Source organism: Oncorhynchus mykiss, unplaced genomic scaffold, assembly GCF_013265735.2.
Source record: "Oncorhynchus mykiss isolate Arlee unplaced genomic scaffold, USDA_OmykA_1.1 un_scaffold_621, whole genome shotgun sequence".
Classification (NCBI taxonomy): Eukaryota; Metazoa; Chordata; class Actinopteri; order Salmoniformes; family Salmonidae; genus Oncorhynchus; species Oncorhynchus mykiss.
In genome coordinates this window covers 1-15,372 of record NW_023494068.1, presented here as the reverse complement: position 1 = coordinate 15,372, position 15,372 = coordinate 1, and the positions used below count along the sequence as shown (strand labels likewise).

Below are 15,372 nucleotides of genomic sequence, written 5' to 3'. Positions count from 1 at the left end.
ACACACCTGTTTCAGAAAACCTGATCACTTTCACATTAGAACAATGTTTGTAGGATACTTTTCAATAACTCAATAAATGTAAGTGTTGAAACCATACATAGCTGGTAACTTGAGCTCGGCAGAGTAGTTTTGACCTGTGTCCAGATGCAGTCATTTATGTTGTCTAAAGGCAATTTGTCTCTTATAACAATGTTATTTTTCTGAATAATCTAATTTAATTGACTGGTAGGTAGTCACTAACTATTTGTAGCATGTGTTCCTCTGTTTATTGATATTTACATGGTGTGTATGTGTTAAGATGTTAAGTAATTAATGTTGATATTATCCAAAGGGTTTTTAACTGAAATGTTAAATGTATTTCAAAAATGGCAGAATCAAACAGTATTGGAATAGTGACTTGTATTTTGCATCTAGAAGTGTAAGAATTTTAGAAGAATGCTATTTCATCAGTCAAATGTTGCACTGTTTGATAAGACAGGGTAAAGAAAACCTCCATTTTAATGATTTTAGTTGTGAGTTTGACATTTTACCACAAGAAGTCACTATAATACTATACGTTATCAAACAGGGTTGTGCTGAAAATCAAATGAACCACAGCCAAATTAATTATTTGCAACTAAGAGTAAGATTAAAAAAGACATGTATAACTTACTTTCTTGATAAAATACATTCTAAAATGTCAATATATGTGATTTCTGAGTATGTAGTGCACATATCTTTTTAAGGCCCAAAGCAGACGTTTTTATATCAATATCAAATCATTTCTGGGTAACAATTAAGTACCTTACTGTAATAGATTACGATGAAAATGGTCAAAAATGTATTTTTTGCAAAAAAAAACTTTCTCAAGCAATAATTTTGCTAGGACTGTCTGGGAGTGGTCAGTGTGGAGGGGAAATTAAAACTAGCTGTTATTGGCACTCTCTTTGTCGTTGGTCTATAAACCAATTTACACATGGTGATGTCGCCATGGAAAGCCAAAACTCTCGCCTATGCAAACCTGCTGATTAGAACGTGAGAAACTCTCATTTCATGGCACTTCAATATCGAAGTTAATTTTTCGTAGCAGGTTAGGAAACTGAGGTTAAGGTTAGGAAAAGGGTTAGGGTTAGTGAAAATGCTCTCCAAACCTTCTACGAAAATTACTTTGCATTGAAGTGCTGTGAAAAGAATGTGTCCCTGCTCAGGTGTTGCATGCATCAACCAATGGTTGTGTGCCAAGTCATCCATTGTGTCATCGACTGACAGATTGCTATAACATATGATGTGGTTAGCTGACACACAAAATACCTATCCAGGCAGTGTAAGATCTCGCAAGTGTCAGCAAGGCCTGGGCAGAGGAACATGCTCCGTATTTTCAACCAGAACTATCAGGAAGCAACCCCGATCACATTTTTGTAAAACACATTTACAGTGTTAGTTTCATCAGCTGTTGTACAATATGAAATCAAATTATTTTGACTTCACAGGGCCTTTAAATGTAGGCAAACAAGTTTTCAGCATTCAAACTAATCTACCCAGCCAGATTCAGCACCATGGACAGTGAAGATCAGAATACCTGCGATCTGACGATTAGAACAACAGTGCTATTTTTTTTTTTTTTCAATTTAAAGTTTTATTGAAGTTCTTTTTTTTCAATCAACCAACAAAACACATTCCACATTCACAGGCTTTAAAAAAAGAAAAAGTCAAAAAATAATAATACATATGAAAAAATAAAAATACAATTAAAATGAATGATAAAGTCAAATAAAAGCATTTATTTTCCTTGGTGCACACGTACTCAAAAACGAAATTAAAATAAAAACACACAAAAAAAACATTTAACACTTGCAGCAGCACTATCAAGGTTCTTATCAGCTATTTCAAGCATTCGCTGAGATGACGGGCCAATAATTCGTTTTTAGGTTTTACAGTACCTTACACAACATGCATCTGCGCATTTCCCTAGTCACCCCGTTCACTCTGTCCAGTTTGAAATATAGTTGAATAGTGAAGACCAGAGTCTATCAAACTTGGGCTGTCTCTTGTGGAGGTCATAAGTGAGCTTTTCAAGAGGAAGAAAGTCAACAATCTGGTCAATCCACATTTTAAATGTAGGAGGGGTATTTGAGGCCCACAGTAGAAGAATACATTTCTTAGCAAAGTATGTAATAGTCATAAGCAAATTTTCTCTGTCAGGATCAAGAACAAAGTCCTGCTGGGCATTAAGAAGATAGATACACGGGGTCATATCAAACTGTACCTCTAGTATTTTCTGTGCAGCAGTATGTACAGATTGCCAGAATCTGGCAATCTCCCTACAGGTCCAAAATACATGCATATAGGTTCCACTTTCAGAGGTACATCTTTTACAGTTGGGAGACATATCGGTTTTCATTCTTTGGAGTCTCAAAGGAGTATAATAAAATTTGTACAAAAATTTGTAATTAGATTCTTTCATTTTTACAGTATACCCTGTCGCAAACCTCCACCCATAACTCATCACTGATAGTCAGACCAAGGTCCTTTTCCCAGATTATTTTCAAAGGAGTAAAGGAGGAGCTTCCTTTCTCAGAAAGGAGTCTATAGATGTAAGATATTTTGCCTTTAATGGATTGTGCTGTGACAAGAAGGGTTTCAACTTCATTCAACTGAGTTCTAAACCTCCTCTTGGAGGTAAATGAGGAAATTACATGTCTAATTTGAAGATATTTGAAAAAATGGGATCTTGGCACATCGAATTCACTGCAGAGCTCTTGAAAGGATTTCAGTGTAGTGGTTTTCTGATGAAATAGGTCTGAAAAGGTCCTGATTCCTAGAGTATGCCAAAGATTAAAGTTGGCCTCCCTCAGGGCTTTTGGCAAGTCTGGGTTGCCCACTATAGGCGAGTGAGAACATATTTGGGAGGAAATGCCCAGGTATTTCTTACAGTCCCTCCACGCTAGTAGGGTGCTGTAAATCACAAAGGTTTTGGCTATGTTGCCCACTTCACTAAAGTTATTAATGAATATAATTGAGCTTAAGGGCAATGAACCACAGGATTGGGCTTCTATCTGAATCCACGTTGACTCTTGTCTGTTTGTGATCCATGTTAGCATGTTGCGGATTTGGGCAGACCAGTAGTACAATTGAAGGGAGGGAAGGGCAAGACCACCCTTAGATTCAGGTTTCGATAGAGTGGAAAACTTGATCCTAGGTTTTTTATTGCCCCATATAAATTTGGTGATGCTTTGGTTAGTTGTTTTGAAAAAGGAACCTACTGGGAGATAGCATGGGAGCATCTGAAATAAGTAGTTCAGTCTAGGGAGGACGTTCATACGGATTACATTAATTCTTCCTACTAAGCTAATTGGGAGGGAGATCCAGGTTTGGAGATCGTTCTTGATTCGGTCCAGGAGTGGAAGATCATTTTCCTTAAAAAGGCTATTCAGATCTGGTGTTATGAAGATCCCGAGGTATTGAAACCCCTGTGTTTTCCATTGGAAAGGACAAAGTGTCTTCATAGAGCTGGTGAGTGTAATATTGAGAGGGCAGGCAGTGGATTTGTTAAAATTGATCGTATAACCTGAAAACTTGCCATACTGAGCAATTGTGTCTAAAATGAGAGGGAGGGATTTCTCAGGGTTGGATATGTAGAGCAAGACATCATCCGCGTAAAGCGAAATCTTGTGCTGCAGGCCGCCTGCAGAAACACCCATAATACTTGGATTGCTCCTTATCAGCTCTGCCAGAGGCTCCGGCCCCAACAAGTAGAGCAGCGGGGACAGCGAGCACCCTTGTCTTGTGCCCCGTTCCAGAGGGAATCTGTCAGAGTTCAGTCCATTAGTAGTCACCATGGCATTTGGATGAGAGTATAGTGATTTGATCCATTTAATAACATTTGGGCCCATATTGAACTTTTCTAAGACTGAAAACAGAAAGTTCCACTCCATCCTGTCAAACGCCTTCTCAGCATCCAGTGAAGCCAGTAGGACAGGGGTCTTCTGTGCGTTTACTTGATCAATAATATCAAAAAGACGGCGAATGTTATCAGAAGAGTATCTGTCTCTAATAAATACAGTTTGGTCCACTTTTATTATTTTGGGAAGAAGAGTGTTAAGTCTTTTGGCGAGCAATTTGGTAATTATTTTATAGTCGAAATCCAACAAGCTTATGGGCCGGAAGGACGAGCAGGATAGGGGGTCCTTGTCTTTTTTAGCAACACTGTAATGCGAGCTGTGTGCATTGAGTCTGAGAGAACTCCGTTTTTGCAAAAATCCTCCAGCATTGGCATGAAGATAGGGCTGAGCTTTGTAGAACTCTCTGGGGAATCCATCTGGGCCTGGGGACTTATTAGGTGGCATGGAGGTAATTGCCTCCAGGATCTCCTCAGGAGTGAAGGGGGAGTTGAGATCTTCTTGGTCGGTCTCTGATAGTTTAGGTAGCGAGATTCCCTCTAGGAAAGAGTGGAGTTCTGCCTCCGTGTGTTTTCTCTCAGAGGTTTATAGTTTGCAGTAAAAATAATGAAAAGTTAAATTGATCTTTTTTGGGTCATATGTGACCTCGTCCTCTGCTGTTCGGATAGCCATGATTGTACGCTCTGACTGCTCCTTTTTTAATTGGTAAGCAAGCAATCTACTGGGCCTATTGCTATACTCATGGTATTTCTGTTTAGTAAAGAAAACTTTTTTTTTTTATCTCCCGAGTGTAGTCCAAATTCAGTTTGGCTTTGGATGCTTTAAGATGACTCCAGGAGGTGCTGTCTAGTGATTGTTTATGTATTTTTTCACAGCATTCCAGCTCCCTCTCAAGATCTAGCCTGTGTGCTTCCATTGCTTTTTTCTTAGAGGAAGCATATGCAATTAGATGACCTCTTAGTGTGGCTTTAGCAGCGTCCCACATTGTGGCCGGAGAAACAGGAGAATCTTTATTGTCTTGTGTGTAGTTGTCTATCCATGTAGTTACTAATGTATGGAACGCTTCGTTTGATAGCATGGAGGTGTTGAATTTCCAGCTCTTTGACCTCGGGATGTTTTTGCAGAGGTCAAAGCGGAAGTGGACAAAGGCGTGATCTGAATGGGTCCTGAATGGCTATGGGTCCGATTGTACAAGTGGCTGAATTTATGAAACTCTTTGGATAAAAATGTAATCTATACGGGAGTAGGTGTTATGGACATTAGAGTAGTATGTATAGTCCATAGATGAGCTATTAGTCTCTCTCCAGATATCTATCAGTCCCATCTCTTTAGTAAGAGAGTTCAACATCTTTGCAGATCTAGGATTTGTGGTGGGGACTTGAGATGATTTGTCTAGGGTTGGGTTAAGGGTACAATTAAAAATCTCCGGCCACCACGCCAAAGGAGACACAATGCTCATTGAACAGGGTTATAATTTTTGACATGAAGGCAGGAGTATCTGTGTTAGGGGCGTATATGTTTAATATAGTAATTGGTTGACCATATAGTGACCCAGTTATCAAAATAAATCTCCCCTCCGGATCAGATATGTTTTTGTCAATTATGAATGGAACATTTTTATGGATAAGTATGGCTGTGCCTCTACTGTTTGATTTGAAAGATGAGAAATACACCTGTCCCACCCAAGCTCTGCGGAGTTTGGCATGTTCAGCATCACAGAAGTGTGTCTCTTGTAATAGCGATGTCTGCTTTTTCCTTTTTAGAGCACATAGTATCTTTTTTCGTTTTATTGCATGCCCTAGACCATGGCAGTTCCATGTCAATAGATTCAAGGTACTAGTCATCGTCATCGAGCAGTAATCGAACTTTAGTGCAAGTCATCGCTGGGTAAAAATGGATAGTAATTACAGCTGCGTTCACATAAAAGGAAAATAAATGGTGTACATAAAATAATAATCTCTGAACACCCCAGCTGAGTTCCCAAACAACTCGACACATCCCGTTGGATCTATTACCCCCCCGCTCAGTCTCAATTCTGTGTTCCGAATAAAACAAAAACCGGGAACAGTTAGCAACGCACAATGTCTCCCTCTCCCCACCAAAGAAATGCCTCATCCTCTCCACCCCGCATTGAGTAAATAACATAGTTGCCCTCGTCCAGACCACAGTAAAAGAGGGGAGAAAAATAAAATCATAGCCAAGCCTACATATACCTCCCCCGAGGGACATAGGGAACCCCAAGTAATAATAGCAACTTAAAAGTAGGCTGAAACATTAGTAGGCCTAGGTTAGGCTATACAGCCCATCCCTCTCAGTTAAAGGAAAATAAATATAAATTGGACGGCTATAATGACCTTTAGGGGGTGGGTCTCTGGATATCGGCTATATGTCGTGTTTAGTGTTTAGTTCTGTACGTTGGGATCTCAACTCAGAAAGGATGTCTTCGACAGAGTGCGAGGTTGGCATTCGTTGTGCCTCGTGGGGGAGCGGGTTCTCTTGCTCCTGGCTAATGGCGCTAGTTTTTTCTGAAGCTAGCTTCTTCTTGGAGGCTTTTTCCGTCGCTAATACTCGAGTCCGGGTAAAAATGTCACCTGTAGTGTCGCCGCCATGACTTTTCTTACTAAAGCTAAATGAGTTTGAACTTGGAGTGGAGGTAAGATTAGGAATTGGAAAACTACTTGTGCGGAGCTCTTAGTTCATGCGGCCAACTCGTCCAAGGGTCACGTGATCCCCAACAGTGCTATTTTAAGTGATTTTCAAGACACCCAAAGTAAATTTAAATCCACAACAAAATCTGCAGGATAAAAAGCAATATAATCAAACATTCAAATAAGAAAACAGGCTATATTAAAGTGCACTAAACAAAGAGACAGATTAACCATGGAGAACACGAAACATGATGACAGATTAACCAGGGAAGTGAATTTAACAGAGGTTAAAGCTAAAACAACAGAATCTGGGTACGTCTGTGTGAAGAGGTGTGGCTTTAGTGTGGATTTGAATAGTATACAAGTAGGCCTATGCTATTTTTGCACTGTAAAACTTTTTTTTAAGTGTTATGTTTTCCCAGATTCATAGTGTTATGCAGCCCAGGCCTATCTAGGAAGGCTGGGCATAAATTGTTTGCTCACAGCATCACATGATGACGTGGGCAACATAAACACTTAAACTCTGTAGATTAAAGTTAATAGTAATCAAAACTAATTTCACCACGAAAGGAAGTGCAATCGAAATGAATGAAGAAGACAAGGTAATTCTAGTGAGTTAATAAAATGACAAGGTGTTGCCTGTGAGCGTTGTAGACTACTGCCTCACAAGCCCGGGCTTTAGTGGCACTGGCATACGCGCTTGCCTCTGCACTGAAGGAGCCACCGAACGCGTCCGCGTTGCAGATCTCACTTTCTCCCGCTACAGTATGTCCTACAATGACATATTTGGTGGGGATTGGCAGCCAACAATAGGATTGGATTGGGACTAAATCAAAGAATAAAACGATATTGAAATGAATAGTATTAACAAATATTTCCCAGAAGATTTTGGGTTCAACCTAAGGCTGACTAGGACAGATCAATCAACTTGATCCGACACAGTAAGCCTACATGTCATACGTAAGTAAATCCACAAGAGAGACAATATTGCAAAGGCAGGACCATGTTCGATGGAAGGCGTAGGGGTAGGCAATCGAAACGTTTGACGGGGAAATTTCTGTCAATATTAGCTAGTCCTACTGAGTGGGCAAGTAACCTTTCCCGCGCTCTTCCTAAAAATACTATTTGTGATGTCATAAAGGTCTAACGTTCCATGACGTATCATGTAGCCCTAAATTACAGTCCCTGCCTGCAATATTGTCCACACTCTCGACCTGAACTCAACTTGAATGTAACCAACACAGACAAGGACATGCTTTTTGAGATATAAAATAGCTTGAATGGATGAAGAAAGGGTAAGCTAAATTACTTCATGCAATATTGGGGGAAAGTAAAAAAGGGTAAAGCAATATAAGCAGATATTTCTTGTAAAAAGCTATAACATATTGTAAAGCAAATGTACCATTCTTTATAAAGTCACCAGCTTAGCGCTGATATGGCTGTAGCTCTATTTATGATGTCCTCTGCACAGATCTACTCTGACATTGACATATTATTACTTATTGGAATGTCTGTCCTTCAGGTAGCACAGAGGGAGGATGGTGATCCTCAGAGGGAAGGAAAGGAAGTTGTTGAGGAAGAACCTGTGGCCACACCCAAAGAGGAGGCCAAGAAGGAAGGAAGGTAAGATGGCAGGAGTGACAGAGCACATAATAGGCCTACTGGGTTACACTCTGTACCTGATAGCAGTCATACCATAGATATCTATATATCTCAGATAACAACATACGTAGTAGCTGTTTTCAAAACGTGTTTTAAGAGCTGCTTTGACCTGGCCCATAGCCTATTCATAAATTGTCTCAGAGTAGGAGTGCTTATCTAGGATCAGTTTTGCATTTGAGATCATAATGAATACAATTATTTGGGCAAGGTTGAGCCCACACCTTTTCTGATGAACTTTATGTATACGGGCCCTTGTGCTACATGTCTGCCATCATTTGAGCTCTGGAATCTGTTCTGTTCTATCCTAGGCAAAAAGTAGAGGGAGTGGCAAGAAGTCAAGGAAGCTGGGCACTGACAACGATGCAGGTCAGAGATTTACCTCTGTAGTACTACATTGTTTCTCTATTCTGTCTGTGATGTGAGGTTGTGCTATCCATTTTCAATGAAACTGTAGTCTACTGTAATCAGTAAGAAAGGTCACATAGATAGCTTTATTAAAATAGGCCTATTCTAAAAACCCTTAAACAATGAAATCAGAGTATTAAGAGATAAAACTTCTGATTTCTCTTTAATTTTGTTTCTACTTCCTCTACGGCAATCACATCTTTAGTCTCCAGGAATAAACACCTGGATAGAGGATCTGTAATTGAGCTCCTGGAGAAGAAAGCTGTTCAGGCTACATTCGGGCCCAGGCAACAAGGATGAGATGGAATACTCCTACCCAATCCTCATCTCATTCCTGCGCAATCTTACTGATGAGTATGTTAAAAGTTTTTCTGTAATGTTCAACATTTATGAAATATTGTGCAGTGGGAACTAACACTAACTAAAACACTTATTTTAATTGTCTAGGCAGTGGCAAGTGATCTACAAAGGACTAAAAAACCCTGTAAGTTTCCCTACCTGCCTTTGACCTTTGATGTGTCAATGATCTGTTGAATTCAGAGATTAGCCATCAAGTCATATTCTGTTATTCATGTTCTCTGTCAGACTTCATCAACTTGAATTCAGTCACAGACAAGAATAACAATGTTGATCAAATGCATTCTGTTCGATCTAGAATACTTTACATCACAGTTCCATTGAAAAGACTGTTTTTGTTCTGTTTGTTCAAAACAGATGACGAAGGAACAGCTTGCCAAATTGTGCAAGACAATTGTAACCTTCATCGCACAGACCACCCTGAAGATCCTGCTGCCAGCCCTGGCCCGCGTACTTGGGGTAAAGGACTTTGCTGACGACGACACTGACTCACCCAAGAGGGGTGGCAGTGCAAGATCCTTTGCTGCCTTTGATCAGGAAAGACTGGAGCTCATCCAGGAAGTTAGATATCTGGCGAAGAAAATGTATAAGGGCGGCACAGGGGCTCAACATCTCAGGTCCCTAACACCCTCTTCTAAGAGGTATGTTCCCCTCAAGGTTTTCATGTATGGATTTCACCAAGATCATCTATCCCAGTGTTAGCCAATGCAATTTACTCTATCTGATGTAGTACAAAATGTAATGTATCAGCCTTTGAGCATATTCAAATGAATGAGCATGTAAAGCGATCAAAAGGACATGTAGATATTTAGAATACTAAAATTACAACGCTTGACCGATTTGCCAAGTTAAGACAGGAATTATCATGCTTTGCTTGTTCGTTTAAAGTTCCCAGACCTCAGTGAAAGTCCTCCTGGGAATGACAGAGGACAGAATCATCAAAAGTGTCCAGGAGCAACTGTCTGATCATAATATCCTGTCCTCTTGCCCACCTGAGCTGACTGTTGGTCTTATCAAGGTGGTGGTCGAACAGCTTAACTCTGCCCTCTCTGCGACCATCAGCAGAGCCATTTCAGGGCGGTCCTCCCCTATTTCTTCTGGTACCCAGGCCGCTGAACAAATGGTCAACATGGTCCAGAAATGTTTTGATGATCACACCACCCCAGAGGACCAGAGCTCTACCTCTGTATTAGAGTCATGCATTCCACTGCAACAGAAGAAGTGATGACTGTTATCGCAGAGATAGTGGGTGAATTGGAAAAAGAAGATCCGGAATTGGCTAAGGTTTTCGAGAAGTGGCTGTGAAAGTTAAAATGTTGGCATCTGGCAGTGACCTTGTAGTGGAGCACCTGGATGTTGAAGACTCTCCTGTTCCAGAGGAGCTGAACATAATATGTACATCTTGCAAAGCAATGATGCAAAATCTTGGCACTCTGTTTAGTGTGAAGTTCAAGACCAAAGCCTCAAAGGCTGTGAGTGAAATTCTTGTGAGAAGGTTAATGAGCGATATCTCTGGTATGGTTCAACCTTCTCATTCGTTTAGTACCACTCCAAGCTTGATGAATGCATCTAGCCCATCTGACAGGATCCTTGATTCTGCGGCCACTGAGCTCATACAGACCAAAGTAGAATCTGAGGCATCACAAATAATTGATAACTTTGTTGAAGATGTCAAGGACATTGTGCAGTATGCTGAATTAGATCAGCCAACAAGCACCCAGAGAGATACCCAAGTGGGACAACTGTACGACAAAGCGGAAAACCCTTCCATGCAGCTCGTAGACTCTGCGAGAGACTTCAGGCAAAGCTGGAGACATTGTTCCTCAGAATGGGTGGAGCTCCAGTCCAAGGGGAAGAACTTATGGAAAAAGCTGACTCCAGTGCTGTGCTTCTGGAGCATACTGACTCCAGTGATCTGCCTGTTTCAATCCTGAGCTTGCCTTCCCCATGTCGGAGTGAATCCCCTATATCAGAACGTAGTTCATCTTCTTTATCTGATGGATGTGATTCAACTGACTCTGTAGGAGAGAAAACACCAAAGCAACCTGAAACCAGTAAGAGTGAGGCAATACTGCAAGTGGTCAACTCAACAAGGACTTGGTTCTCATCCCGTCAATGCCAAAGTGAGAACTCTCACCATTACTGTCTCTCTGTGATTCCAACATGGTGCCCTGCACCAAAGAGGTCTTGTCCCAGATTGTGACCATGTATAGGTCAGAGGTGGCAGATTTGGAATGCACATCATCTGTTGCAGAGGGTTCCTCTTACAACTCCCTTGAAGTCTGTGGCTTTTTGGACAGTGTCATGTCTTATCTAGAAGACATGCCTGTGTCTGGTTCTTCATGGTTGGAAGGATTAAGAGATACTCCAGCCTCAGTCATTGAGAACTCTCCAGTGGAGGAGTTCCAGATGAACGCTACCAAACGAAGTGCGAAAAATACTGATCAAATCAGTCAGTAGCTTTCCCAGCAAAGTCAGTTCCAGCCAGACAGATTCTCAGATGTTGCCAGCAAAATCAACAATTTCCTTAAGGCATACAGATATAAGCTGCTTTTGGAAATCGTTGGATCAATTACAAATGACATGAAGAGCCTTTTCCCACCCACAGAGTCTTCTACTACTCTATGGCAGGCAGACTCTATGCTTCAACAGAGTGATGAGAAAACCTCAGAGTACACTGAGGCCACACCCAAAGGCTCACAGTCTGGTTTGGAAGTATCTGAGAAGAAGATCTGGACAACTGCAAATACTATTTACCACAATGTGAAGACAAAGATGAGGAATTATTTTGCATGGCAAAATCAAGTCAAAGCAACAACAGCTCAAGCCAAAAAGACCCTCAGCCATATTCTGGTTTTAATTCAGAAAGAGCTGTCAAAATCTGACCAAACGGTGACTGCGCTTTCACAAATAGAGAATGTGGTTGGAATGATGCTGAAGGATGTTGAAAGGGTAAGCAGTGAATGTGGTGGAGGAACTGATCTATCGAAGCGCCACAGGCGTTCTTCCTCCTCGTTGTCATCCTCATCTGCCAGATCAAAGAAGTCGAGTGGGAATTTTCACTCCCTGGCACTCCCATCTCTTCTGATTTACCAGAGAGTATTACTCAGCCCATTGTGAGATGCTCAGTCCATCGACAATGGGCAAATCTACTAAGCCAAAAAACATTGGTGTGTGATGCCAGGGAAAGCATGTCTGCAATAGTGATACCATCATAAAGGGAGGTACATCCAGAGGAAGAAGGGGAGGTTGCTTTCCACCCTGATCTAACAGCTGCAATAGCAAGACTGGAGGAGCTCATATCTCAGGGTAGGATTGGTGCTCTCTCACGTGATCTACTCAACTCAAGTCAACCGCATCATTTCTGAGAGCAACTTGACCCCTCTGGTTCTGACAGCTGGAAAGAGTGCATCCGATACAGTCCTTACTGAGCTGAAGAGGAATGACAAGACGGTGGGGAAGCCCACAGCTTACAAGCTGGTTCAGCTTTTTGCAGAGGAGTCTGTGAAGCGCCTCTTGCTTCCTAGCCTTGTGCCCTCTACAGCTTCAATGAGTTTGGCTCAGGGAGTTAGTGTGCCGGCTAGCGTATCTGAAGATAGGATTTCATGTTCTTTTTCTACATCAGCATTTAGTGACACAGTCAGCCTGTTTACCAAAGTAATGGTAAGCCAGGTCATGGACTCTGTGGTTTCTGATGCACAAGGCAGAGGGTCATCTCCAACCGGAACTGTAACTGATATAGGCAGTCTACTGAGTGGTAAGTCCTACCATCTGCCATCTTTCTCCGCCATCAGCATGACAACAAGTGGACCTCCAATGCTGCACAGAGGCTTTGAGGCCAACATAGATGCTGAGGAAAGGGATACCATCAGTTGTTTCGGTGTACCTCAGAGCATTGTTTGTGATCAGAATTCAACCAGCCCGGATGTTGCCATCGCTTTCAACCCATCCACTGTTAACTTAGTCGGTGATGATGACTTCACCGGCCTCATCAGCATGTTAGTGGTGAGACTTCTGTCAAAAATACAAACCCAAACTGATCTGTACCCAACTGACGTCACACGCACGTCACAAGACCTGATTCCAAAAGTTATAGCTGCCTTCTGTGGCATGGTCAGGCTGCTCTGAGACCCAAGCTTATCCCAAGAACCTGAAGAGTCACAAAGTATACAGCACCGTCTACAAACATCTGTTGAAGGAGTTTGGCTCAGAGAAAATACTCCAACTGGCCGTGTCGACTCAGGACTCCACTTTCAATAGGATTCTTGTGAAGTCATTGAGCAAGGAGCTTCTCCACAGTTGTAACGAGGCATCAAGAGCAGCCTCAAGAACATCTTTCGAAGCCACCAGGCCAGAAGCTCTTCTCATGGCTGAAGATGTGAAGGCTACCAGAGGGAAGCTGTCTTTCCTACAAAGGCTTGCCAGACTGAAATTCAACTTAAAGGTACATCACACTTATTTAAGTTAACAATTGTGTCAATGTGAGTAAACAATGTTATTTAGAGAAAATGTAAAACCATCCATTAATTCCAAAACCATTTATAAATCTTGTTGTGCTGGTGTGTAAGATGTGATCGTTATTACCGTGAGATTGTTCTGCTGTGACAGTTGTTTTGACATGTTTTTGTTTTAGCCATTCATGATGGGAAACAAGAAGAATTCCCGCCATTCTGAATCCAAAGACCAGACTACTGCTGAAGAGATCATGTGTAAGTCCATACAGCAGGACATTTACTGTTTGAGATATTGGTGTACAAAGCTGCTATTGCAAAAATATTAAACCCTATATACAGTACATTATATATTATCGATAGTAATCTCTTATGTAAAATGATTTATAGTTTCCAAATCTCAAGATTCTGGTTCTCATTTATTTGTGAAAGTAATAATGAGTTGAAACTAAGAATACAATATACCATCATTTCTAAATGAAAGTGCATGTCAACTCTCTCTCTTCTGTCGCCCAACATAGTGGCACATCCTGCCACGTTTGGACTCCCAGAGGGTCTTCCCTCCACCTCTCAACAGGAGAAGCCTCGCAAAACGTCCCCTTCTAATCAGGATGTTTTCCACCATCTCCATAGGCCTATCCAAGCCATTCAAACGGTTTTCAAAGCAAGCTTAATACAACATTTTCCTTTAATACAGTAATATTTGCATTGAATTGATGGCCTTTGTCTTCTTTATTGTTGCCCTGTTAACACATTTGATTAGAAAATACATAGTATATTTAGTTTAGTTTATTATGCAGTCATAGTCACGGTGTAGGCTAAACAAAGTAATGTTGTCCTGAATAATGTATAGAACATGCCCCCCCCACCCCCCCACCCCACCCCACACACACACACACACACACACACATTGTGATTCATTGAGCACACACACATACTACTTCAGATATGTCCCACTGTCACACCCTGACCATAGTTTGCTTTGTATGTTTCTATGTTTTGGGTTGGTCAGGGTGTGATCTGAGTGGGCATTCTATGTTGGATGTCTTGTTTGTCTATTTCTATGTCTGGCCTGATATGGTTCTCAATCAGAGGCAGGTGTTAGTCATTGTCTCTGATTGGGAACCATATTTAGGTAGCCTGGGTTTCACTGTGTGTGTTGTGGGTGATTGTTCCTGTCTCTGTGTTTGCACCAGATAGGACTGTTTAGGTTTTCACATTTCATTGTTTTGTAGTATATTCATGTATAGTTTTCCTTATTAAACAAACATGAATCATCACCATGCTGCGTTTTGTCCGCCTCTCCTTCACCGCAAGAGAACCGTTACAGAATCACCCACCACAACAGGACCAAGCGGCGTGGTAACGGGCAACAGCTACAGCAGCGAAAAGAGGAATGGACATGGGAGGAAGAATTGGAAGGTAAAGGACCCTGGGCACAGCCTAGAGAATATCGCCGCCCCAAAGAAGAGCTGGAGGCGGCGAAGGCGGAGAGGCGCTGGTATGAGGAGGCAGCACGGCGGCGTGGATGGAAGCCCGAGAGTCAGCCCCAAAAATGTCTTGGGGGGGGGGGGGGGGGGCACACAGGAAGTGTGGCGAAGCCAGGTAGGAGACCTGCGCCAACTTCCTGTGTTTACCGGTTGGGCTGGGAGAGACCAGGGGCAGGCACCGTGTTATGCTGTGAGCGCACGGTGTCCCCAAGTGCGGGTGCATAGCCCGGTGCGGTACATTCCAGCTCCGCGTATCGGCCGGGCTAGAGTGGGCATCGAGCCAAGTGCCATGAAGCCGGCTCTACGCATCTGGTCTCCAGTGCGTCTCCTTGGGCCGGCTTACATGGCACCAGCCTTGCGCACGAGGTGTCCCCGGTTCGCCTGCATAGCCCAGTGCGGGCTATTCCACCATCGCCACACTGGCAGGGCGACCGGGACCATTCAACCGGGTAAGGTTGGGCAGGCTCGGTGCTCAAGAGCT

The 15,372-nt window shown here is 42.2% G+C and overlaps 1 protein-coding gene across 1 annotated transcript; it reads left to right on the top strand.

Moving 5' to 3' along the window:
- Positions 1 to 8,879: 8,879 nt before the first annotated feature.
- On the top strand, positions 8,880 to 10,175 carry LOC118960380. Its single transcript, XM_036974513.1, has 4 exons — positions 8,880 to 8,947; positions 9,041 to 9,077; positions 9,308 to 9,591; positions 9,839 to 10,175. The coding sequence occupies exons 1-4, from the start codon at positions 8,895 to 8,897 to the stop codon at positions 10,173 to 10,175; spliced, it is 711 nt and encodes a 236-aa protein (XP_036830408.1). The 5' UTR covers positions 8,880 to 8,894.
- The last annotated feature ends 5,197 nt before the right edge of the window (positions 10,176 to 15,372 follow it).